This window comes from Rhinopithecus roxellana, chromosome 20, assembly GCF_007565055.1.
Source record: "Rhinopithecus roxellana isolate Shanxi Qingling chromosome 20, ASM756505v1, whole genome shotgun sequence".
NCBI classification, from domain to species: Eukaryota; Metazoa; Chordata; class Mammalia; order Primates; family Cercopithecidae; genus Rhinopithecus; species Rhinopithecus roxellana.
This window is the reverse complement of record NC_044568.1, coordinates 16255892-16283070: the sequence shown is the minus strand read 5'-3', so window position 1 is coordinate 16283070 and position 27179 is coordinate 16255892. Positions and strand designations below refer to the sequence as shown.

At 45.5% G+C, this 27179-nt stretch overlaps 1 protein-coding gene across 3 annotated transcripts in view; it reads left to right on the top strand.

Moving 5' to 3' along the window:
- The window catches only part of CES5A (carboxylesterase 5A), a 126815-nt gene that overhangs the window by 79797 nt on the left and 19839 nt on the right, over window positions 1–27179 (top strand). For 2 of the 3 annotated variants that reach the window (XM_030924976.1, XM_030924975.1), the window contains exons 1-7: window positions 6768–6992; window positions 8089–8293; window positions 10409–10547; window positions 18594–18727; window positions 20789–20942; window positions 23411–23515; window positions 25347–25451. In XM_030924976.1, the coding sequence (XP_030780836.1) occupies window positions 6920–6992; window positions 8089–8293; window positions 10409–10547; window positions 18594–18727; window positions 20789–20942; window positions 23411–23515; window positions 25347–25451 (915 nt within the window). In that variant the 5' untranslated portion in view covers window positions 6768–6919. Of the gene's footprint in view, window positions 1–6767; window positions 6993–8088; window positions 8294–10408; window positions 10548–18593; window positions 18728–20788; window positions 20943–23410; window positions 23516–25346; window positions 25452–27179 lie in introns of those variants that run through there. The other variant, XM_030924974.1, reaches the window with a different exon arrangement.

The window sequence follows — 27179 nt, the reverse complement described above, 5'->3', positions numbered from 1 at the left end:
GATTGTGATTTTTCATTGTTATGGCTGACATAAACTTCTAATCATCATCTCTTGACTTTCTCTGATTTTACAAGTTAAACAATATTCAGATTGGCTGCCTGTCTACTTTACTTCTAGGAATACCATGATGTATTAGCCATTGTCATAGATCTCTGTTGGACAAGGCATCTTGGTTGCCACTCTGTTTTTTTGCCCTTTAAGGTAATTATCTCCACCTTACCTCTGGTTATGCAGCACTACCTGGTCTCTGCTATTCCAGACTCATTCACACTGATACCAGGGAGCCCATTTCTATGGTAGCTAACAAGGATTATCACCACTGAGCTTCTCAAATAATTCCTTCCTGCCTAGCAAATTCCTTACTGCCCTAGTGAAGGGATCCTCTGTCATTCTCGGGAAACATTATCAGATAGTGGGTCCCTCATTCTAGGAGATGTATTTATTTTAACAGTTCCACATCCCTGAACCTTCTCATCTCTTCATCAATACTTGACCATTCTAACTGGCTAATTCTAACATCTCCATCGCATTTGCTGTAGGCTGTCATCATGTCCATGCTTCATAGGTCCACTCTCATAGCATATTAGCATCTACCCGAGGCATTCTCTGAGGATAGTAAGTCCTGCATCATAAGAATGTGCTCTTGTGCTAATAAATTCTCTCTACCCAGTCTTACCTTCTGCTCCACCCCTCAGGCTCACCACCATTCAAGACCCACCTCCACGCATGTTTTTCTCTGTTCCTATCAGGACATAATAGCCACATCAGGCGATTCATTCAGTAGGAAAGCCCTTTTCTTCTGGGGAAGGGACTCATGTTCTTGTTTAAGCTATGCTTAAGCTTGGCCCTGGTTACTGACCTGGAACAATGAGTGGATTGGGTGATCTTGATGAGGAAAAGCTTTATCTTGGGAAGTATCTATCATGGGTCAAGTCTATGCATTGTTACCAGAGTACAAGTGTCTGGTGTCCCCTAGTAAGGAGAGGCCTGCTTCTGCCAGGCTGGAGAGTTTAGGAGAAGCCGGGTATTCATTGTTCTCAAGTGCATCCATCCAGATGTCTGGAGTCTCAGACATTCCATGTCTCAGGGTCTGAATCATTCCCTGTTGGTGTCCTAACTTTAGCTTAGAAGATTTTTCAAGGCTATAGGCTCAACCTTACCCTTATGGGTAAATTCTGGGTCTAATTTTCAGCATAGTTTAACTATGGTTCCAGGAGACACAGCTATCTTTAAAAGCTGCTAGGAGACCTTCTGATTTTCACAGTGTACTCTGTGTTGATAGCTGATTAACTGAGACTGCCATTTTCTTCAAGATTTCCAAGGCAGTTAACAAAAGGCAGCCAACGCCACAATACTTGTAATTACCCTTGCCTCTAGACCTAGAGGTGCTAGTGTTAATGCACGCCTCAGTGTAGCCCGCCCCTCTGAACCACATCCCGGGTCACCACTGACAGTCTTAGTAATAGGATGCTGTCTGACTAGCGGGGAGATCCAGTTTCAGAATCTGACTGAGGATTTGCTCTCTAGGTCTCCTTCTCATACCTGTCAACTGACTTAGTTTGTGTGCCTGAAAACAGAGCCTGAGGCAGGGATTTGGGTAAAAAGGTAGATTTCTCGGGAGCAAGGGTGGAGGGGAGGAGGGAAGGTGAGACGAGGGGATATTCCTGAGACTGCTGCTGTGAGTAATGGGAGCCCCACTTCCTTGGACTTTCATGCAGCACACAGAATGCCTCAGAGCTCCCTCAGCTCTCATGGCCCTTCTGTTGAGGGTTCCTCCTGGGGGACTCCATCTGTCCTGTAATGTCTGGTCTCACTTGAGCAAAGACAGAAGGGATGTTTCTGCCCTGGGGCAGAAGATAGAAAGCCAGGGGCCCACCCATGCTTCAGGTGGTATGCTGTCAGTGCAAAGGGAGGCTGGGCACCTGCACACTACTGTCCACTGCAGCTGTGGCTTAAATCCGAGGTGGGCTGAAGTTTTGTGACCTGCCTGAGAGATCACATGGTCCTTGTCAGAGTCATCATCATCATTATCATTGGGTATACCACCATAGAACAAGGGCAGCGTGTTGTAAATAATAGAGTCATCAAAAAGTACATGGGTGGGAAGAGGAGAATGAGTCTAGCATTTGGTAATGAGGAGGTCTACATGGAAGAAGTGGTTTTTCATGGAATCTTTAAGACAAGTAGGATTTCATCAGGTAAAGAAGTCACCTGAGTGTGGTGGGCCATGCCTGGCCACACCCCTGTAATCCCAGAGCTTTGGGAGGCAGAAACTGGTGGATGACTTGAGACCAGGAGTTGGATACCAGCCTGGGCAACATAGTAAGACTCCATCTCTCCAAAAAAAAAAAAAAAAAAAAAAAAAAAATTAGCCAGGTATGGTGGTGTGCACCTGTAGTCCTAGATACTTGGGAGACAGAGGTGGGAGGATTACATGAGCCTAAGAGTTTGTCATGCCACTGCACACAAGTCTGGGTGACAGAGAGACACTGTCTGAAAAAAAAAAAAAAAAAGGCAAGAAAGAAAAGAATTCAAGGCAAAACATTCCAGGGGAGGAAAATATAACAAACAAACACTGGATATAGTGATGGGGGTGCAGTGATGAGACGCAGGAGTGGAGGTACAGTGATGGGGTGCAGTGATGAGGTATAGAGATGGGATGCAGCAATAGGGCACAATCATGGGCTTGCAGGGATGGGAGGTAGTGGCCTGCAGTGGTGGGGTAGAGTGATGAAGTATATTGGTGAGGGTTCAGTGGTAAGGTGCAGTAATGGGAGTACAGTGGTATAGTACAATGGTGGGGTTGCAGTGATGGAGTGCAGTGATGCAGTGCAGTGGTGGGATGCAGTGATGGGGGTAGCAGTGGAGCTGCAGTGGTGGAGTGCAGTGGCAGGGTACAGCAATGAGATAATGGTGGAGGTGCAGTGATGGGGTGCAGTGGTGGGATGCAGTGGTGGGGTGCAGTGGTGGGGGTGCAGTGATGGGGTGCAGCAATGGGCTATAGAAATGGGGAGCATTGGTGGAGTGTGGTGGTGGGGGTGCAGTGATGGGGGTAGCAGTGGAGCTGCAGTGGTGGGGTGCAGTGGCAGGGGTGCAGTGGTGGGGTGCAGTGATCAGGTGCAGTGGTGGGGTACAGTGGTGGGGCACAGTGATGGGGTGCAGTGGTGGGGGTGCAGTGGTGGGGTGCAGTGATGGAGGTAGTGGTGGGGGTGCAGTGGTGGGTGTAGTGATGGAGTGCAGTAGTGGGGTGCAGTGGTGGGAGTGCAGTGGTAGGTTATAGTGATGGGATAATGGTGGAGGTGCAGTGATGGGGTGCAGTGGTGGGATGCAATGGTGGGGTGCAGTGGTGGGGTGCAGTGGTGGGATGCAATGGTGGGGTGCAGTGGTGGGGTATAGTGATGGGGTGCTGCAATGGGGTGTAGTGATGGGGTGCAGTGGTGGGATGCATTGTGGGGGTGCAGTGATGGGGCACAGTGATGGGGCACAGTGACGGGGTGCAGTGGTAGAGTGCAGTGATGGGGTGCAGTCATGGGGGTAGTGGTGGGGGTGCAGTGATGGGGTGCAGTGGTGGGGATAGCAGTGGGGTTGCAGTGAGTCATTAGTTTGGAATCATAGAATGGAGTCAGATGAGAAAAGGTTTGAAGGTCAAGTTAAAGTGTTTGGGTTTAATATGAATGTGTGAGAGGTTTGAAGAAACAGGTTATGAGATGGAAGCTCTAAGGCTTCCCAGCTGTGGGTCCATATGTGGTGTGTGGGGCATTGCCTAGTGACCTGATTCCAGCACCAGAGCACCACTCCTTTGTTTTGTCCACCTACAGACTGGTTTCCACCCTGAGGCAGCTGACATTACTCTTGTACCTTCAAGGTTCCTTTAGCCTCTCTTTATGAGGATCCAAAAGTGGGCTTTGATCTTTACCACCTATCGGCAGAGGTAGATGAACCTATGTTTTAAGCCAAGCTGCTTAAAGTACAAGCCCTTAGCCCTCATCTTGGTTTTCTCCCTCAGGGTTTCAGCAGAGCAATCTGGGAGAACAGGGAGAGCCTATCAAAGGTCTATGTCTCCCAAAGGGCCATCCAGACCACTGGCCTGTGCTACTGATGGGGACATCAAGGTCCAAGGTGGTTATTCAGCTTTCTAGAAGATTAAGTAAGTTTTCATGACCCAAGAACTGCAGAAGCTGGCCCATCCTCCCAGATCTTTCTATGGCCTCTTCTTTCCTACTCCCTCCTCCCCAAATTGCAAAGCCTGCAGCTCAAGGGCAGGAAACCTGAGCTCTAGTCCCAGCTGTGCTGCTTCTCAGCTTTGTGATATTGGACCAGCAATCCCACCTTGCAAAATCTGTTTCCTCATCTACAAAATGAGACTAATCACATTAAATTAGGTAACAGATGCAAAGAAAGCATTTAGCCCAGGGTCTGGTACCTATAAGGCATTCTGTAAATGAAGGCTAGTGGCATTGATTCCTGACATTATCAGTATTCCTCACAGAGTAGGTCCTGTGCATTAGGGGATGCCTGCGACAGAGGCAGTACCTAGAGAGAACAGCAAATAGAAGACACTTCATTAGGAAACCATTTCCTCTACAGTTCTCTTTGCATTCTGATTTTGTGGAAGAGAAAGACTCAGTTTGGTGGTATTATAGCATGTTATATATATATATATATATACACACACACATATATATACACACACACACGTATGTGATATGTGTTTGTGTGCATATATATATATGTGTGTATATATATATATATAATGCTTGTTAATTTCCATTTTTAGCATGGAGAATTCTTTGCCCCTCTGGCTAATGATATATAATTACATCTAACTCAATCTGGTAAAGTCCTATTCAGTAACTTAAACAGCCTCTTTAGATAGCATAATCACTTCAAATAAATCCATAGCCTCTCAGATTTGCTCCCCACCCCACCCACACTCCTTGCCAAGATGGTGTCAGGCTGTGTAAGTCAAGGGATGTTAATAGGACCGCGTGAGTGGGAGGGCAGAGGGAACTTGGACCCACTTGCAGAAGTCCTTGCGTTGTTGTGGTCTCCACAGAAACGTCCCGCTGCCCGGGTTCCTGGGAGGAGGATGAATTCTCACTTGGTGAGCTCATGGTCTGTCCTCTCGTCTTGATCAAAGCCCACTGACCCTCCCTGGCTGACTCAGTGCCCCACCTCACCGTGCCCAGTGCTCAACACCGTGCTCCAGCACAGGCCAGGCTGTAGTTTCACTCTGTTCTCGAGTCCATGAAGCGCATCTGTAGCCCCCTGCCCTCCTCCTCCTCCTCTAGCTCCCAGCCCAGGTTGGTAGTCACCTCTGAGTTTTCTTCAAAGCCACATGGTGATGTCTGGATCAATTTCAAGGAATTGGGGATCCAAGGGAAGTGGGAGCACTCTCTGAGATCTCTCTTGGCCCAACCACTTCTGCTCTGCTGTGGCTGCCCCAGGTTGGTTGAGATGTGGAACCCTTCTGTCAGTATCCTCCTGCAGAACTCTTCACTGCTTAGCACACATTTCATCCTTGGCACACGTTTCAGCCCGTCACTGCATCCCATCACTTTCCCCCATTGCTGTACCCCTTGAGGACCTATGTCTAAGAAAGGGAGTCAGGGCACTTTGCATCACATGTGCTTTCCCTACCTCTCTTCCCTTCTCCTTTCCAAAATCCACTGTACAGAAGGGCCGGATTTTCCTGTTTGTCCTATTTTGGGGATCTTCTCCACCATACACCTCCCCTTCGTTGTAATGGTTGCTAGAGGTAAGGGAATGGTTTTGTGGTATAGAAATGCAAGATATATTGGCTTGCTCTTCCCAAAACACTACCCTTGTTGCACTAGGTAGATACAATTTTCTTTAATAACAGCTTTTAAAAAATCTCAATTTAAATAAAAAAAATCAAGTAATTGATAGTGAATTTGGTAGTGGGAATGGAACAAATTGTGAAGACAGAAGGTCTAGAGCTGAGCTTTGGGAAGCCACAGGGCACACGTAAGACACTGGGATGAATATGTACCTGGAAGAGTCCAAGGTGTACTCCAAGGAGGAGAAGAGTCATGGCTACGATTTATTAGAGAATAAGAGAGGTTGGAAAAGCAAAGCACTAAGAAGTTCAGGAGAAACAGGGGAAGGTTCTTGGAAGAGGTGGCAGTCAAATTGGATTTTAAAGAAGAAGCTGGAGAAGAAAGACATCCACACTGGGGGTGGTGGTGTTGGTAACAAGATAGTTTGTGTGAAGTGATTTAAAATAGTTGAGTGAGCAGTGGTGTACAGAATTGATAATATTTCTGGTCAGATGAAGGGACAGATTTGAAGGACAGGGAGAAACTTTTTGGTGGCAACTATGAAGGGCCAGAGGGGAAATAATATAATCTAAGAGGCCTCAAGGTTGCCAAGGAGGCTGTAGACCAAATGGCCATTGAAGACTCTTGTTGGCAGGGCCAGCTGGGCTGCCAGTCTGAGCTGGCAGTGTTTGTGCCTTCAGAGCCACTGGCTTGTCCCAGCAGCAGCCTTCTTCCTCTTCTCAGAAACTTCTCGGCTTCTCTAGCCTGCACTGTGTCCCACAAGCAGGGCTGGAATCCTCATTCATCCTTGGGTCTCTGGCACTCGTAATCCTAAAATGTCTTGCGTGGTCTGGAATGTCTTTTCTATTCCCCCATCCCGGAAGTCCAAAGCCTGTCAAATTATCTTTCCCCAGCTAAAGAGTTAATCATCAGCTTCTTATGTAAATCAGAACAGGAAAGTCTTGCTTGGTTAATTCCTTTGAGAATATTGTTCTGATGCTGTTCTTCAGTAACTCGGCTGCCTCTGCCTGCCTATTCAGCACTTACCAGTTAACAAGAAGCTCTTACTGGCTCCCGAACGAAGTTCTCTGAGGCGAGCAGCAGCCGTCGATGTTCACGGAGTTCAGGCAGGCAGCCAAATGAGCGGGAATTGGGTGCACCCAGGCCAGATCCTATTTTGGGCTATCTGGGTCCTTGCAGCCCCCACCAAGGGTGAGATATCCAATGGGAGAGGAGGGCTTTCAGAAGATGGGGTGGGTGAGGATTTTCCACTGGTAGAAATAAGGTTATTTTTTAGAGGTCTCTGAGGGTCCATGGAGAGCAATGTAGTACTTTGATAGCATCAATGTTCTGGTGTTACCGAGAACCTAGGACCAGAGCTCCTTTCTTGGGGTGGGTAGCACACAAAAGACCCTGGTTCTGCCCTTGGGTTCCTCACACGCTGCAAGGGGTTTAGAGGGGCTCTATCCTGAGCACTGTGGAGGTGTGAGGATCAGAGCCTGTGCTTCCGCACTCCTGGCTGCAGCGACAGGACTTTCAGTAATGAAATGACATTAGAAACAGTGCTAAGACACCTGGGTCTTGCTAAGTAAGTAGCCAGGCAGTTTCCTTCCCAGACCTCCATATTCTCTGTGGTAACAGACCCCTGCATGCCCAGTCTCCCAAAGTGCCATGCTGCTGGAAGTAGATGGGTTGATTTCAGGAAGCATCTGCTTGAGAATTTTACATTTTCATCCATGAATATTCATGTGTATTCAAAAGCATATACCTAACTCACCAACCACAATTCCATAAATGTCATTACTTGGAATTCTTCTAGGTAAAATTTTAAAAGGAGTTTATTGAAATTAAATTTTAAGAAAAAAATAAAAACCCAGTAATCATGCAGGTGCTGCACAGATGTGCCGGCAGTGGTGCTGGAGGGTGTGGAGTGACAGAAGTGTAGGAACCCCTGGGAAGATGAATTTGTGGCATCCCAGGATCTACAGTGTTCGGTGTGTGTCAATCCTGTAGAAAGAAAGAGCTCTCAGCAGAAGGGAGATGGGTTCCTGAGTGAATGGGGGAGATTTGGTGGCTAGGTGCTGCTGGGCTCCTAGGAGAAACTAAGTCAGTGGTCTCATGGGGGTGACTTCTACAGCAATCTTGGAAGAAACTGTGGACCTGGATTCATGGAGAGGGAACCTGGATACCGTCAGCTGCACAGCCTCTGGGTGAAGGAAGCATGTCCCCACTGGGGAGCTCCAGGCTGGGTGGGCCATGACCCTGCCTGTCCCCAGCCTGCTCCTGATTCCTCCATGTGTTCCCCCAGGGCCTTCTGCTGAAGGGCCACAGAGGAACACCAGGCTGGGATGGATTCAGGGCAAGCAAGTCACCGTGCTGGGAAGCCCTGTGCCTGTGAACGTGTTCCTCGGAGTCCCCTTTGCTGCTCCCCCGCTGGGACCCCTGCGATTTACGAACCCTCAGCCTGCATCGCCCTGGGATAACTTGCGAGAAGCCACCTCCTACCCTAATTTGTAAGACCAGGTTCGGGCCCACGGGTGGCTTGTGACTCTGGGAGTGGCAGGAATGCAGGTCATGCAGCCCAGTGAGAAAGAAGAGGGGTTGGTGTGGATGAGGGAGGAGGAAACGAGAGGGCTTGATACTCGAGCCAGTGGTTTGGTAATTTCCTGACTCCTAAACCGACTGATGGCCAGGATGCTGGAGGCATCTTTAAAGATATGCCGATTCTCCAAGCTCCCTTCTGAACTTTCTGAATCAGAGTATCCCGAGCTGAGCCCGGGAAACTATTATCGGAATGCTCTCTAGAGACTCTGATCAACAACCAGGTTTTCTGAAAGTGCTGAGATGGGTTTACTGAGTCTTTTGATCAGAAGGGACTGTCTAGGTATCTTCTTGTGACCTCTCACCCAAGCCTGACCTCTATGGTCAGACTGGGTGGGGCTTTATTGAGAAGAACCACACTAGAAGGGTGTCAGCTCCAGCTGTCAAAACTGTGCCTGATGCAATACCTGGCCCATGGTGAACTCCATAAATACCCGTGGAATGAACATGTAGACATGTCTCTGTGACACAAGGACTCTGGGAGGTAAGGAGCTCCTGGTCACTGCAGATTTTCAAGCTCGGGTAGGGAACCAGTTACCAGGTTAATTGTGGAGGGGTGAGGTGAGACTTACTGGGAGGTCAGTGAGACTTGAAAATCCCCCTAGAATCTTCCAACTCTTTAGATTCTGTCAAGCTCTCAGATTGGGCCACATGGGTTCCTGGCAGAAGAAATTTTGGTGCCAGGATATTCCCTAAGCCACAGAAGATGACCCCATGTGGTCCAAGGACTGAGGACATCAAGCTGAAACTCATTTGTTGTGTGCATTCATTCATTCACCCAACTAATATTCATTGAGAACCAACTTGATAACTGGCTCCCCATTAGGCCAACTGGCTCTCCATTAGGCCAACTGGCTCTCCATTAGGACTGGGGACATGGCAGGGGATGAGTCACAGCTGTCCTCAGGGAGCATGCAGAGGGGTGATGGTGGCAGGAATGTAAGCAGTAATCGACAGTTAAAATATAAGATGGGAAGGGCAACCATTAGGGTGTCAGGGAAGGATGCTGAGGGGAAATAAAGACCCACCTGGCCCAGCTTTGATGGGAGGTCAGAGATGGCTTTTCTGAAAGCACTGAGGCCTGATCAACAACATACAAAAGGGGCAAGGAGGCATGAACACCTGTCAGGAGAAGACGTGCAGTGATATTGCACACTATTCTATTACGAAAACAATTAGCATTGATTGTGCACACAGTATGGTAGAAGCATTCACATTACAGCCTCACTTAATCTTACAGTGTATCATGCTCTGTGCTGGTGCTCTGAGGTAGAGAGGTGACTAAAGCAGAGTCGTAGGCCCTTAGCTGCTCACAGCTGAGCTGGGGATGATGACAATGCACACACACAAGCTTAGGACAAGTTCTGGGAAAGAACACAAAGTAGGTTGGTGTTTAAAAAGAAGAGATATGGTAGAACTGGAGAAATCTCAGAAGGCTTTTGGGAGGAGGTGGCAAGTTGGAGTGAATCTGAAGCAAAGGAAAGAATGTGAGCACACAGATATGGGGAGAGAGCAGTCGAGGCAGAGGGCCCGGCTTGAGCAAAGCCTGGGTGCGGGAGTCTATCCTGGTTGGTTCCAGGTACAGAGGACTGGAAATGTTCCTTTGCTCTTCTGGGGACAGAAGAGGGAGCCGCAGGGGCAAAGCCCTTGTTATTCGACTGTGTCCTGCCCTCTACAGTTTGGGGAGTTGTTGGGCCAGCTTGGTTTCTTATGTGTGTCTATATTATGGTGGTGGCATAGGAGGGTGGTGTAGGCATGGGAGGGTGGTGGGTGGGTGGTAATAGTGCAATTATTCTACACCATGTGCTTTCCTAGCCAGGAACCAGATCAAAGAGAATTATAATTTGCTTGCTTGTTTGTTTTGGAAACCATGGGGGTTTGGGCATGATTGGACGTTGTACCAGTAGCTGCCTCTTCTGCTCAGGCAGAGGAGACGGCCAGGCCTCCCTGCTCTCAGAAGAACTGGCCCTTCCCAGGCAAGTTTGCTGACAACTTTTTCTGAGGGTTTTCTCCTCTCCCTCTCCAAGGTGCCTCCAGAACTCAGAGTGGCTGCGCTTAGATCAACACATGCTCAAGGTGCATTACCCCAATATCGGCGTGTCAGAAGACTGCCTGTACCTGAACATCTATGTGCCTGCCCACGCCGATGTAGGCTCCAAGCTCCCCGTAAGGCTGCCTGCTGTGTGTGCTTCAAGCTCCAGCTAGCAGGACCTTGGCCTGGGATCCAGGCAGCGCAGCTGTGTGTCTGGAATCGGAACTACCCGCTGTTGGGTAAAAGGGAAATGTAATCACATCAACACTTTTAAAAAATCATTCGAATGATAGATTCACGTGATCAGTTTTTCTGATTGATTCTTTATTGGCAGTGCCTTGACTTTTAATTTTTATTTTGTTTTGTTTTTCCCATCTGCTGCATATTTAGTGACCTGTAAACTTTCAGAAAAGACACTACTTAAAAGGAGTCTGACTTTTTTTTTTAATTTGAGGTATCTTTTTTTAAAAATTATACTTTAAATTCTAGGGTACATGTGCATAACGTGCAGGTTTGTTACATATGTATACATGTGCCATGTTGGTGTGCTGCACCCATTAACTCATCATTTACATTAGGTATATCTCCTAATGCTATCCCTCCCCCCTCCCCACTCCCCACAATAGGCCCTGGTGTGTGAGGTTCCCCTTCCTGTGTCCAAGTGATCTCATTGTTCAATTCCCACCTATGAGTGAGAACATGCGGTGTTTCATTTTCTGTCCTTGTGATAGTTTGCTGAGAATGATGGTTTCCAGCTGCATCCATGTCCCTATGAAGGACATGAACTCATCCTTTTTTATGGCTGCATAATATTCCGTGGTGTATATGTGCCACGTTTTCTTAATGCAGTCTGTCACTGATGGACATTTGGGTTGATTCCAAGTCTTTGCTATTGTGAATAGTGCTGCAATAAACACACGTGTGCATGTGTCTTTATAGCAGCATGATTTATAATCCTTTGGGTATATACCCAGTAATTGGATGACTGGGTCATATAGTATTTCTTGTTCTAGATCTTTGAGGAATCGCCACACTGTTTTCCACAATGGTTGAACTAGTTTACAGTCCCACCAACAGTGTAAAAGTGTACCTATTTCTCCACATCCTCTCCAGCACCTGTTGTTTCCTGATTTTTTTAATGATTGCCTTTCTAACTGGTGTGAGATGGTATCTCATTGTGGTTTTGATTTGCATTTCTCTGATGGTGAGTGATGATGAGCATTTTTTCATGTGTCTGTTGGCTGTATGAATGTCTTCTTTTGAGAAGTGTCTGTTCATATCCTTTGCCCACTTTTTGATGGAGTTGTTTGTTTTTTTCTTGTAAATTTGTTTGAGTTCTTTGTGGGTTCCAGATATTAGCTCTTTGTCAGATGAATAGATTGCAAAAATTTTCTCCCATTCTGTGGGTTGCCTGTTCACTCTGATGGTAGTTTCTTTTGCTGTGCACAAGCTCTTTAGTTTAATTAGATCCCATTTGTCAATTTTGGCTTTTGTTGCCATTGCTTTTGGTGTTTTAGATATGAAGTCCTTGCCCACGCCTGTGTCCTGAATGGTATTGCCTAGGTTTTCTTCTAGGGTTTTTATGGTTTTAGGTCTAACATTTAAGTCTCTAATCCACCTTGAATTAATTTTCGTATAAGGAGTAAGGAAAGGATCCAGTTTTAGCTTTCTACTTGTAGCTAGCCAATTTTCCCAGCACCATTTATTAAATGAGGAATCCTTTCCCCATTTCTTGTTTTTGTCAGGTTTGTCAAAGATCAGATGGCTGTAGATGTGTGGTATTATTTCTGAGGACTCTGTTCTGTTCCATTGGTCTATCTCTCTGTTTTGGTACCAGTACCATGCTGTGTTGGTTACTGTAGCCTTGTAGTATAGTTTGAAGTCAGGTAGTGTGATGCCTCCAGCTTTGTTCTTTTGGCTTAGGATTGTCTTGGCAATGTGGGCTCTCTTTTGGTTCCATATGAACTTTAAAGCAGTTTTTTCCAATTCTGTGAAGAAAGTCATTGGTAGCTTAATGGGGATGGCATTGAATCTACAAATTACCTTGGGCAGTATGGCCATTTTCACGATATTGATTTTTCCTATCCATGAGCATGGTATGTTCTTCCATTTGTTTGTGTCCTCTTTTATTTCACTGAGCAGTGGTTTGTAGTTCCCCTTGAAAAGAGATCCTTCACATCCCTTGTAAGTTGGATTCCTAGGTATTTTATTCTCTTTTAAGCAATTGTGAATGGGAGTTCATTCTTGATTTGGCTCTCTGCTTCTCTGTTATTGGTGTATAAGAATGCTTGTGATTTTTGCACATTGATTTTGTATCCTGAGACTTTGCTGGAGTTGCTTATCAGCTTAAGGAGATTTTGGGCTGAGATGATGGGGTTTTCTAAATATACAATCATGTCATCTGCAGACAGGGACAGTTTGACTTCTTCTTTTCCTAATTGAATACCCTTTATTTCTTTCTCTTGCCTGATTGCCCTAGCCAGAACTTCCAACACTATGTTGAATAGGAGTGGTGAGAGAGGGCATCCCTCTCTTGTGCCAGTTTTCAAAGGGAATGTTTCCAGTTTTTGCCCATTCAGTATGATATTGGCTGTGGGTTTGTCATAAATAGCTCTTATTATTTTGAGATACGTTCCATCAATACCGAATTTATTGAGAGTTTTTAGCATGAAGGACTGTTGAATTTTGTCAAAGGCCTTTTCTGCATCTATTGAGATAATCATGTGGTTTTTGTCTTTGGTTCTGTTTATATGCTGGATTATGTTTATTGATTTGCATATGTTGAACCAGCCTTGCATCCCAGGGATGAAGCCCACTTGATCATGGTGGATAAGCTTTTTGATGTGCTGCTGGATTCGGTTTGCCAGTATTTTGTTGAGGATTTTCGCATCAATGTTCATCAGGGTTATTGGTCTAAAATTATCTTTTTTTTTGTTGTGTCTCTGCCAGGCTTTGGTATCAGGATGACGTTGGCCTCATAAAATGAGTTAGGGAGGATTCCCTCTTTTTCTATTGGATTGGAATAGTTTCAGAAGGAATGGTACCAGCTCCTCCTTGTAACCTCTGGTAGAATTCGGCTGTGAATCTGTCTGGTCCTGGACTTTTTTTGGTTGGTAGGCTATTAATTGTTGCCTCAAATTCAGAGCCTGCTATTGGTCTATTCAGGGATTCAGGTTCTTCCTGGTTTAGTCTTGGGAGAGTGTATGTGTCCAGGAATTTATCCGTTTCTTCTAGGTTTTCTAGTTTATTTGCATAGAGGTGTTTATAGTATTCTCTGGTGGTAGTTTGTATATCTGTGGGGTCAGTGGTGATATCCCCTTTATCATTTTTTATTGCATCTATTTGATTCTTCTCTCTTGCTAGCATGTATCAATTTTGTTTCTTTTCAAAAAACCAGCTTCTGGATTCATTGATTTTTTTGGAGGGTTTTTTGTTTTTCTATTTCCTTCAGTTCTGCTCTGATCTTAGTTATTTCTTGCCTTCTGCTAGCTTTTGAATGTGTTTGCTCTTGCTTCTCTAGTTCTTTTAATTGTGATGTTAGGGTGTCAATTTTAGATCTTTCCTGCTTTCTCTTGTGGGCATTTAGTGCTATAAATTTCCCTCTACACACTGCTTTAAATGTGTCCCAGAGATCTTGGTATGTTGCATCTTTGTTCTCATTGGTTTCAAAGAACATTTTTATTTCTACCTTCATTTTGTTATGTACCCAGTAGTCATTCAGGAGCAGGTTGTTCAGTTTCCATGTAGTTGAGCGGTTTTGATTGAGTTTCTTAGTCCTGAGTTCTAGTTTGATTGCATTGTGGTCTGAGAGACAGTTTGTTATTATGTCTGTTCTTTTACATTTGCTGAAGAGTGCTTTATTTCCAACTATGAGGTCAATTTTGGAATAAGTGCGATGTGGTGCTGAGAAGAATGTATATTCTGTTGACTTGGGATGGAGAATTCTGTAGATGTCTATTACGTCCACTTGGTGCAGAGTTGAGTTCAATTCCTGGATATCCTTGTTAATTTCTGTCTTGTTGATCTGTCTAAGTTGACAGTGGGGTTTTTAAGTCTCCCATTATTATTGTATGGGAGTCTAAGTCTCTTTGCAAGTATCTAAGGACTTGCTTTATGAATCTGGGTGCTCCTGTATCTGTATTGGGTGCATATATATTTAGGATACTTAGCTCTTCTTGTTGAATTGATCCCTTTACCATTATGTAATGGCCTTCTTTGTCTCTTTTGATCGTTGTTGGTTTATAGTCTGTTTTATCAGAGACTAGGATTGCAACCCCTGCCTTTTTTTGTTTTCCATTTGCTTGGTAGATCTTCCTCCATCCCTTTATTTTGAGCCCATGTGTGTCTCTGCATGTGAGATGGGTCTCCTGAATACAGCAAACTTGACTCTTTATCGAATTTGCCAGTCTGTGTCTTTTAATTGGACCATTTAGTCCATTTACATTTAGGGTTAGTATTGTTATGTGTGAATTTGATCCTGTCATTATGATATTAGCTGGTTATTTTGCTCATTAGTTGATGCAGTTTCTTCCTAGCATCGATGATCTTTACAATTTGGCATTTTATGCAATGACTGGTACCGGTTGTCCCTTTCCATGTTTAGCGCTTCCTTCAGGATCTCCTCTAGAGCAGGCCTGGTAGTGACAGAATCTCTAAGCATTTGCTTGTCTCTAAAGGATTTTATTTCTCCTTCACTTATGAAAGTTAGTTTGGCTGGATATGAAATTCTGGGTTGAAAATTGTTTTCTTTAAGAATGTTGACTATTGGCCCCCCTCTCTTCTGGCTTGTGGAGTTTCTGCTGAGAGATCTGCTGTTAATCTGATGGGCTTCCCTTTGTGGGTAAACTGACCTTTTTCTCTGGCTGCCCCAACATGTTTTCCTTTATTTCAACTTTAGTGAATCTGACAATTATGTGTCTTGGAGTTGCTCTTCTCGAGGCGTATCTTTGTGGCGTTCTCTATATTTCCTCTAGTTGAATATTGGCCTGCCTTGCTAGGTTGGGGAAGTTCTCCTGGATAATATCCTGCAGAGTGTTTTCCAACTTGGTTCCATTCTCCCCATCACTTTCAGGCACACCAATCAGATGTAGATTTGGTCTTTTCACATAATCCCATATTTCCTGGAGGTTTTGTTCATTTCTTTTTACTCTTTTTCCTCTAAACTTCTCTTCTCGCTTCATTTCATTCATTTGATCTTCAATCACTGATACTCTTTCTTCCAGTTGATTGAGTCGGTTACTGAAGCTTGTGCATTTGTCACCTAGTTCTTGATTCATGGTTTTCATTTCTATCAGTTCGTTTATGGACTTCTCTGCATTGGTTATTCTAGTTATCCATTCTTCCATTATTTTTTCAAGGGTTTAATTTCTTTGCTCTGGGTACGTAGTTCCTCCTTTAGCTCTGAGAAGTTTGATCATCTGAAGCCTTCTTCTCTCAACTCGTCAAAGTCATTCTCCATCCAGCTTTGTTCCATTGCTGGCAATGAGCTGCATTCCTTTGGAGGGGGAGGTGTGCTCTGATGTTTTGAATTTCCAGATTTTCTGCACTGCTTTTTCCCCATCTTTGTGGTTATTATCTGCCTTTGGTCTTTGATGGTGGTGATGTACTGATGGGATTTTGGTGTGGGTGTCCTTTCTGTTTGTTAGTTTTCCTTCTAACAGTCAGGACCCTCAGCCACAGGTCTGTTGGATTTTGTTTGAGGTTCACTCCAGACCCTTTTTGCCTGGGTATCAGCAGCAGAGGCTGCAGAAGATAGAATATTGCTGAATAGCAAGTGTTGCTGTCTGATTCTTGCTCTGGAATCTTCATCTCAGTGGTGTACCCAGCTGTGTGATGTGTGAGGTGTCAGTCTGCACCTAGTGGGGGATGTCTCCCAGTTAGGCTACTCAGGGGGTCAGGGACTCACTTGAGCAGGCAGTCTGTCCGTTCTCAGATGTAAACCTTCATGCTGGGAGAACCACTGCTCTCTTCAAAGCCATCAGACAGGGACATTTACATCTGCAGAGGTTTCTGCTGCTTTTTGTTTCACTATGCCCTGTCCTCAGAGGTGGAGTCTACAGAGGCAGGCAGGCTTCCCTGAGCTGCGGTGGGCTCCACCCAGTTCAAGCTTCCCTGTGGCGTTGTTTACCTTCCTTAGCCTCAGCAATGGCGGCCGCCCCTCCCCCAGCCTCGTTGCTGCCTTGCAGTTAGATCTTAGACTGCTGTGCTAGCAATGAGGGAAGCTCTGTGGGCGTGGGACCCTCTGGGCCAGGCATGGGATATAATCTCCTGGTGTGCCATTTGCTAAGACTCTTGGTAAAGTGCAGTATTAGGGTGGAAGTTACCCCATTTTCCAGGTGTTGTGTGTCTCAGTTTCCCTTGGCTAGGAAAAGGAATTCCCTTCCCCCTTGCACTTCCCAGGAGAGGTGATGCCTCACCCTCCTTCAGCTCTTGCTGGTTAGGCTGCACCCACTGACCAGTACCAACTGTCCGACATGCCCCAGTGAGACGAACCCAGTACCTCAGTTGAAAATGCAGAAATCACCCGTCTTCTGTGTCGCTCACGCTGGGAGCTGGAGGCTGGAGCTGTTCTTATTTGGCCATTTTGGGTGCGCTCTCTTTTTTCAAAAAGGATAATTTTATCCTCCAACTTTTCTGTTTATAATGAAGACAGTCAGGTAATCATGTTAAGTGTTTCATTTAAGAATATAAAATATCCCTATGTCAGTGAGTGGGGGAAAGGCATATTCCATTTTTTTAGCCACACCTTCACATCCTCTTCTCTTCCCCATGCCTCTGACAGGGGAAGCTGGCTGTCTTGTATCATAACAGTAATGTCTATTAAATGCTTGCTGTGTACCAGGCACAGTACATCATCTGATTTAACTGGGTAAGGACAATTTGGACCCATTCCACAGATGGAGAAGATGAGGCCTAGGAAGGGCATAAATGACTTGCTCCATGTTGTACACACAGTAGGCGCTAGATTCTGGCACCAAAGAAAGCACTTTGTCCACCTCCCCTTTCTTCTGTGGCTTTCTTCTCTTTATCTGCCCCAAAGGCTGTAATCTCTAATATGACCTTAAGAAAGAGAATGGAAGGGATTTGTTATTAAATATATAAATAGAAATAATGCCACTTGAATAATGTCTTCTATTTCCTGGTCCCAATTTTTCTAATCAATACAATTTTTACTCTTCCCGGTTTTTTTTTTTTTTTCCTTCTTTTTTTGGGGGAGGTGGGGGCGCAGACAGAGTCTTGCTCTGTTCCCAGGCTGAAGTGCAGTTGTGCAAACTCGGCTCACTGCAACCTTCACCACACGGGCTCAAGAGATTCTTGTGCCTCAGCCTCCTGAGTAGCTGGGATTACAGGTGCCTGCCGCCATGCCCAGCTAATTTTTGGTTTAGTAGAGACAGGGTTTCACCATATTGCCCAGGGTGTTCTCAAACTTCTGAGCTCAGGCAATCTGCCCACATCAGCCTCCCAAAGTGCTGGGATTACAGGCATGAGCCACTGAGCCTGACCTTTCTTCTTTCTCTTCTTTCTTTCATCATTTTTCATCCTTTCTCCTCCTCCTCTTCCTCCTTCCTCCTTCTCCTTCTCCCTTCCTCCTCCTTTTTCTTCTTCTCCTCCCTTCTTTTCCTCCCCCTCCACTCCCCTCACCTCCTCCATTCTCTTTTTCTCCCCTTCCCTCCCCTCCCTTCCTCTCCTCTCTCTGAGAGCTTTTCTCTGAAACACTTTGAGCTGCTTTTGCTCTTATACATGGCTTACAATGGTTTCCACCTTCCTGTGGGTCACAGGCTCACTGGTATTTAGTGAACAATTTCTGAGCACTTGAAACTTGAAATGTGCTATTGCTCATTGTTCTATGAGCTTTAGATGCAGAATTTTGTTTAAACCTCATGATAACTTCGTTAGTGAGATACTTTCCTTCTTCACATTTTACAGATGAGAAAAATGAACTTTAGGCTAAGTAATCTTCCCAAGGTCACACACTTAGTCAGTGGCAGTGGGAGTCAAACCCAGGCACTCAGGTGCCAGAGCCCACATGCTTAACCCTGGGCCTTCTTCAAAAGACAAAACCTCGTACCCTGCTTAGCAAGTGGGACATTTCTATTTGGTGTTAAGAACGTGTGCCTCACCTGCATGTGGAGGGGAAGTGGTGCCTCTTGGTTGACTGGACACTCCTCTCCCCTCCTCAGGTCTTGGTGTGGTTCCCAGGGGGTGCCTTCAAGACTGGCTCAGCCTCCATCTTTGATGGGTCCGCTCTTGCTGCCTATGAGGACTTGCTGGTTGTGGTCATCCAGTACCGGCTGGGAATATTTGGCTTCTTCACGTGAGTCTCTCCAAATAATCGACACCCCAGATCCCCAAGGAGCAGGCATGCAGTAGCCAGAGACAATGCTGAGCGACCTAAGAACGAGTGAACCTTGAATGCCAGGCTGTACATGGAGTTTGGGCTTTATCCAACACAGACTGAGGGGCCAGGATTACCTTTCTCAGAGTAATTTACCAGGAATCTCACTCTGAAGCAGAGTAGAGGCTGAGCCAGGGGTACCCAGCTGCAGATAGGGAGCCCCACTGCGAGGCACTGTCTTGATGCATGCCATGGGGTCATTCAAACACAAAAGCAATAGCTAACATGTATATAACGTGAGTGTATGACGTGCTTATTGTCTGCCTGGCACTGTCAATCTTCACAGCCATGTGGAGTGGGCACTATCATTATCCCCATTTTAGATGTGAGAACTATTGAGGCAAAGCAGGTTAAGTGACTTGCCCAAGGTCACCCATATAATAAGTGGCCAGACTGTGAATCCTGTGCTCGAGGCTGAGATGGTAACCATTAAGGTGTAATGCTTCTCAGGATAAACAGAGATGAAGAAACGGGGACCAGGGTGGGAGCCACAGTAGAATGGAGGTAAAATTGGCGGGGCCTGACTCTTGACCAGATGCAGGGTCCTGGGAGAGAGAAGGTGGAGTCAGAGCCAGCTCAGTGGTCATGGACAGTGGAGGGGACCAGGGGAAGGAGCAGTGTGGGGAACCGGAAAATGGAGGGGAGTAGAATGTGCCCCAGGATGATGTGCATATATGGTGTGCACTGCATGCATGCTTTCAGTCTAGACATTTCTTTGGTTCTATGGCATTTCCACTTGTTTCATTTGTTCTCCCATTAATTCCATCCTGGAAAACATGCAATTGGCAGGGGCAGCAGGATTGGGGTGTGGGATCCCAAAACTGCAGCTTTCTAGCTCTTGGGCAAGGGAGTTTAACCTCTCTGTGCCTGAATTAAAGAGTTGATGTATCCATTGGTGTCCTGACAGCAGGCTCACAGGTTTAGTGGAAGGGAGTTGGCATGAGCTGCTACTGTGGAAAAAGCACCCTCTGCCCAAACACTTCCCATCAGAGATGGAGCATGGGGTGGTGGGATAAACATCGCAGTCTCTCTCTAGCCCACCCTCATGTCACACAGCTGAGGCCTGGGTGATGCCATTCCTAGAGGTCAGCTTTTCGGGGGCAGGGCAGAGAAGGGTGGAGAAGACCCAAAGAAGCAAAGGGAGAAAAACCAGCACCACCTACTTCATAGGTGTGACGGTTGTAGGATTATTAGCCTTAAAGTCCTTTGAACAGTGTCCTGTACTTGCTGCAGCTGCTGTTATTGTGTTGTTTTGTTTTGAGACGGCGCTCTGTCTCCCAGGCTGGAGTGCAGTGGCATGATCTCAGCTCACTGCAAGCTCCTCCTCCCGGGTTCTTGCCATTCTCCTGCCTCAGCCGCCTGAATAGCTGGGACTGTAGACGCCAGCCACCACGCCTGGCTAATATTTTTGGTTTCTTTTATTTTGTTTTTTTCAGTAGAGATGGAGTTTCACCATACTAACCAGGATGGTCTCGATCTCCTGACCTTGTGACCCGCTCGCCTCGGCCTCCCAAAGTGATGGGATTACAGGCGTGAGCCACCGTGCCTGGCCTGTTATTATTATTATGACTATTATTAATTTAGTTTCATGGAAAATTCTGTGCCCAGGAAACCCTTGCTTTCTAGTACAGACCAACTCTCAGGATTGGATTCATGGATTCCAGACCAGCCTGGGCAACAAAAGATTCATGGATTGGGATTCATGGATTCTGAGGAGCCCATGAATACTTGAAATTGCACCTACAATATTGTATGTGTATTTCTTCTCGGTTGCATAGCTTTCATCAAATTCTCAAAGAAATCCAAATCCCAGCAAAGTGTGAGAACTGAGCCCAGTTTCCCCAGCTCCTGAGAGTCAGGCCTCTGACTCTCAGTTCCCTCCCCACTGACTCCTGCCCACAGCCTCTGCTGAGAACTTCCAGGGCTGTGGGAAACACACCATGGCTGACTGAGAATTCTCACCCTGCCTCTTGTCCTCAGCACATGGGATCAGCACGCTCCGGGGAACTGGGCCTTCAAGGACCAGGTGGCTGCTCTGTCCTGGGTCCAGAAGAACATCGAGTTCTTCGGTGGGGACCCCAGCTCTGTGACCATCTTTGGCGAGTCCGCGGGAGCCATAAGTGTTTCCAGCCTTGTGAGTTCTCTGCTTTGTGATTTGAATGAATCTCAGTGCGGGAGGTTCCAAAAATGATGATTAATTATTAACATTTGATTGGTGGCTTCATGTTGAGCAAACACTTTAATACACATCGTCTTCTTCAAGCCTCACACACACATTATGAGTTAGGGGCTCAGTCTCATTTCACAGACAAGACAGCTATTGTTGGGAAAGTTTAAATAAATCACCTGAGGTCACAGAGTAATAATTTGAGGAAAAATCCCTTGTATTTGTAGAGGAGAAACCCTAGTATTCAATTACCAGAGTGGTAATTACTTGTTTAATAGGAAACTCAGCTAAGGCATTAAATGCCAAAAGATGCATATAAATATTTTAATTTAAACCATAAAATGTATATTCCCTCACCAACAGTTTGATACGGGGCCTTATGTTTGCAGAGTTGGTCTGCTGACTCAAGTTCCACCGTGGATTATCTTGCATAAACCACCCGCAAAATTCGCTGTCCTCAAATTGCAGTTTCTTTACAGTGGGTACAAACTTAAAGACGCATGCAAAGCCGCCTGATTTTAGTGCATTTGGGATTTTTATACTTTTCCTGCAAATATTTTACTTCTTTCTGGTCCACACACAATTTGACAGCAATATATATATTATATATCTATATATCTAGATACATAGATATCTGTATAGTATATATATACATACACACACATATATGGATTTTTGTTTTGTTTTGTTTTGAGATGGAGTTTCTCTCTTGTTGTCCAGGCTGGAGTGCAATGGCGCAATCTAGGCTCACCACAACCTCCGCCTCCTGGGTTCAAGCAATTCTCCTGCCTCAGACTCCTGAGTAGCTGGGATTACAAGCATGTGCCACCATGCCTGGCTAATTTTGTATTTTTAGTAGAGATGGGGTTTCTCCATGTTGGTCAGTCTGGTCTCGACCTCCTGACCTCAGATGATCCACCTGCCTTGTCTTCCCAAAGTGCTGAGATTACAGGCATGAGCCACCGTACCCGGTGACAGCAATATATTTTTTTGAGACAAGGTCTCACTCTGTTGCCCAGGCTGGCAAGCAGTGGGTGATCATAGTTCATTGCAGACCAAACTCCTGGTCACAAGCAGTTGTCCTGCCTCAGCCTCCCAAGGAGCTAGGACTAAAGGCATGCGCCACTTTGCAGAGCTAATTTTTTATTTTTTATTTTTTTAGAGATGAGGTCTAGCTATATTGGGCTATATTGCCCAGGATGGTCTTGAACTTCTGGGCTCAAGTGATCCTCTTGTTTTGACTTCCCAAAGTGCTGGGATTATAGGTGTGAGTCACTATGCCTGGCCCAACGCAATATTTTTTAGCCATCTTTTATCAATAATTTTTTTCCAGACATAATTTGATTTTCTTTTTACACGTACAGTTCATTTGTTCTCATGATATTTCATTGATTATGTAATTACAATAACAAGTGCAAATGACAAAATAGGTTTGGAAGTGAACAAACCTGATTCTTGCCAAGAAACTGGTGAGAAGAGAAATGTACAGAGGTGCTGGAAAATGGCCCACTGGCTCAGTGGTCAGCATTTCCTTGGCATCAGTTGGCAGGTGAATTGCAGCAATGAGTGACATGGTGGTGAGTTAAGAAAGCTTCTGCTGAATAGCACTTGACAATATCTGTGGTCTTTTTATACCTTCAAAATTACCTTCTAAGGTGGATTATATTAACCTAATTTTTCATATATTATAACAGCCATTATTTCATGAGCAAAATTGGAGCAGGCTCTCTGTGAAGAGTTCTATGTTTATTACTTCCCCTGCTTCTCACAACAGTTTTGTGATACGGGCTCAATTTTTACTCCAGCTTTACAGGGGAGTGAACTGATACTTAGAAATATTAAGCAACTTGGCTGGGTGTGGTGGCTCATGCCTGTAATCCCAGCACTTTGGAAGGCCGAGGTGGGTGGATCAAGAGGTCAGGAGATTGAGACTATCCTGGCCAACATGATGAAACCCCATCTCTACTAAAAATACAAAAATTAGCTCGGCATGGTGGCACGCCCCTGTAATCCCAGCTACTCTGGAGGCTGAGGCAGGAGAATTACTTGAACCTGGGCGTCAGAGGTTGCAGTGAGCTGAGATCGTGCCACAGCACTCCAGCCTGGCCACAGATTGAGACTCCATCTCAAAAAAAAAAAAAAAAAAGATATATTAAGCAACTTCTCCGAGGTTACCTAGCTAGGAAGTGAAGGAGCTAGAAATCACATGCCTGAACATTTGACATCAAAGTCCATGAAGAACCAGGGACTCAGAGAGGTTAAGTAAGTTGCCCAAATCTTAACAGCTAGTCCTTTAACCCCCAAACCAGGGCTTTTTTCCCCTCTAAGCTTAGAGCTTTTAAGGAGGCTTCCTGGGAAGGTTTCCGAAGAGGGGTGAATGGTATGTGTGTCGCTGGGGAGTAACTTTTCCTGGGTGTTCTGTGTTCTCTCTCCAGATACTGTCTCCCATGGCCAAAGGCTTATTCCACAAAGCCATCATGGAGAGTGGAGTGGCCATCATCCCTTACCTGAAGGCCCATGATTATGAGAAGAGTGAGGACGTATGTATACTGTTAACACCCTGCCAGCTTCCTCTCCTCAGTTAGCAGAGAATGTGGTCAGGCACCTTCTCACCATGTGTTTGGCTTTCCTTAGTGACCATGCCCAAGGAACCTCATGCTGGCCCAAGGTGAACCTTGTTCCACCATGAAATGTCTGGTTCAACAGGAAATGGATCTAGCTACACAATGCCATACCACTGGTGTGCACAAGTGTGTGTGTATGTGTGTTATGGTTCTTACATCTTACCCGTGATTCTTTGCTGGTGATATATAACTCAGTGCCCTGTATCCTATACAGCTCTTCTGTGCCTACACGACTCTACTGGGAATGGATACCCAGGACATTGTGTTAAGAAAGATTTAGAGGCTGTTTCCAGCTCAGTGGGAAATAACCCTGTGACTGATTAGTGTAGTCTGGCATGGGATTATAAGGGGCATCTATCACACGAAATTTCTCATCTGTCTCTTGTCTTAATTATCTACTAGATCGTGAGGTCCTAGAGACCAGGATCTCTCTGTCCTTCAGGCCCCCAGCATAATACTTGGTATATATCAGGCAGCCATAAATGTTCTGAATGAATGAGTTAACGAATGAGCTGTTTCATTCAATGCACATTAATTAAGCACTGGGCTGTGGAGCCATCTCTTGAGTATTAATCATTTTCGTGGTAAATTTTCTTAAACATCTTACAGAAAGTAACAGTATATACCAAGAGCAGTAACATAGAGTTATAAAGTTGTAAAAAGAATACCTCAATACACAGAAATACTGATTTTGGTAACATTCTCCATAAAACTGTTTTCACTTTGGGCATATATTTATTCACTTGACACGCATCACTGGGTGCCCACTATTTTCCCTGCTCTGTTAGAGCTTTGGGACTTATCAGTGGAGAAAGCACATCCTAAACTTGAGGGCAATCTAATATTTTTATCGCCTATCCATGGATAGGATTAAATCCTGGAATCCATGGATAGGTTTGGGAAGTGGTCCCACAATTGTGCCAGACTCCACATACTTGCACGTTTTCCCAGGGAGAGGGTCTGTGACTTTGATTGGATTCTCAGAGTATCCATGACTCCCAGAAGATTAAGAACCATCATTTTCAGGGAGCGAGTTCTACAAATATGGAAGGTTCAGTGACAAGGAAAGCAGGTGTTCAGCAATGGGCCAGGCATGGAAGGTGGGGAACATTGAGCTTATAGGAGATTGGATGAGGAAGGGATTTCTGGGGGGTGTAATGGCCTGAAAGGACATCGTGGAGGGAAGGCCTTGGGCATTAAAGAATGGGAAGGATTGGTATAGAGGCAGGAAAAAAAGCAGGTAGGACATTCCAGGCTGTGTGTGGGCCTGGGGCTTGGGCAGGGCTGACAAGCTAAGAATCTGATCTGGAGCCCTGCCTCTAGTGACAATGAAGGAGCTTGCAAAGCTGCTCCTCGCTCTTGGTGTTTCTGTCTTCATTTAGCACCTCAAGATTAGGCTTCTAGACTCCGGAGGGGCCAAGTACCAATGCAGCCAAGCTCACAGGACTGATCTCTTTGTGACCAGGAATCTTGATTCCATTCCACAGTCACAGACTGGCAAACTCTCATCCCCAGCTGTGGTGTTCACTAAAGATGACAAGGGGAGCCAGGCGAGTTAGGGTGATGCAGTGGCAACCTGTCCGTCATGTGCACCTTCCATTATAGGGGCGTGGGGCTAGGCAGGGGTAGCAGGATGGACTTATATGTGGAGGACAAACCTGTGTCTGATTGGAGGGCATTTTCCAGCTTCCATTTTCCTAGATGCTTCCAATATCATGCTCTAACCTGGCCCTTCTCTGCAAAATAGCTGCAGGTGGTTGCACATTTCTGTGGGCACAATGCGTCAGACTCTGAGGACCTGCTGAGGTGCCTGAGGACAAAATCCTCCAAGGAGCTGCTGACCCTCAGCCAGGTGAGGACAGAGGGGGCAGTTTTGGGGGTGGGCTTGCCCTTTGGAGAGATGAACAAATCCTACCCCTCTGTTATTTATTTGGATTTGGAACATAGAAAAGAGGAGGATTGGGGATACTTGGTAACAGCAGTAAAAAAAAAAATAAGTAGGGGTATAGAACGCTTGTAGGTAATTTAAGAAAATTGTTGGGGAAGGGGTGCAACTTAGCCTGGAGAAGATTCAGCAAAGTACAAGGCTTGTCTCTAAGTCCCCGAAAGCATCTCACTGGAGAGAGGGACCACACTTGTTACCCATGCTTCCAGAAGCTGCAGTCAAAATCAGGAGCTGGAAGTTCTATTAGGAAGTCATTTTAGTTCTGCATAACTGAAAACTTTTCAAGATCTCAGGTGTCTGGAAAATGACTGGGCTCCTTCAGAAGGTGGTGAGATGCCCACCTCTCCAGGTATTCAAGCAAAATCTAGCTGACCTCTGACAAACTTTCAGTCAGTGACAGTTAATTGAACTGGGTGATCTTTATGTCCCTTTCAATCTTGAAAGCCTTTGATGACAGTCTTTGAACGATCAAGATCATTATCTTTCAGATTTCAACATTTGCTAGTTATGTGGTATGTACTGAATGTTCACTCTGAGCCATGCTGGACTCAGTGCAATGGATAATAAATCCTGGACCTGATGTAGTGTCAAACTCTTTCATGTGCTCCTTTCTGCCCACATCCCAAAACAGAAACCTAAGGAAACCATGATTAGGGCTGAGTGTTCCTTTCTGAGACCCAAAATATATCCAGGCATGTCCAACGCACTGTGTCTCAGGGAGACACTTGAGGAAGATGTTCACACCAATCCCTACAGTCCTGACCACTCCATCTACCACCATTTTTACCTTTGCATTTGGCCAGTAATTCTCAAATTTGAATATGCATTAGGATCACCAGGAGGACCAGCTACAAGAAGGTTCCTGGGCTACAGCCCCACCCCAGAGTTTCTTATCGAGGAGCCTGAAGTGGGCCTGAGAATGTGCATTTATAACAAGTTCCCAGATGATGCTGATGCTGCTGGTCTAGGAACCACACTTTGAGTATCTCTGGGCTAGGCTGTATTAGTCTCTTCTCATGCTGCTAATAAAGACATACCTGAGACTGGGTAATTTATAAAGGAAAGAGGTTTAATAAACTCACAGTTCCACATGGCTGGGGAGGCCTCATAATCATGGTAGAAGCTGAAGGAAGAGCAAAGGCACATCTTACATGGTGGTGGGCAAAAAAAAAAAAAAAAAAAAAGCTTGTGCATGGGAGCTTGCTTTATAAAACCATCAGATATTGTGAGATTTATTCACTGTCATGCAAATAGCATGGGAAAGACCTGCACCATGATTCAATTACCTCTCACCAGATCCCTCCCACAACATGTGGGAATTATGGGAACTGTATTTGAGATTTCGGTGGGGACACAGCCAAACCATGTCACAGGCCACTGTTTTCCTTGGTAGATATTATTATTATTCCCATTTAGCAGATGAGAAAATAAGGCACAGACAACTTTAGCCACCTTGCCCAAGTACATGGCAGAGCTGCCAGGGACTGATATATTGAGCTGGGCCCATAGTGTTTGTTTTTACTTTTTAAGTGCATTTAAACCAGTGCTGGACTGGGTTGGCTTTGCTTGGCCAGGATTTGGGACAGCAGATTTTGTGAACAGAAATAGCTGATGATTTTTTTTTTCCTTCCTTAT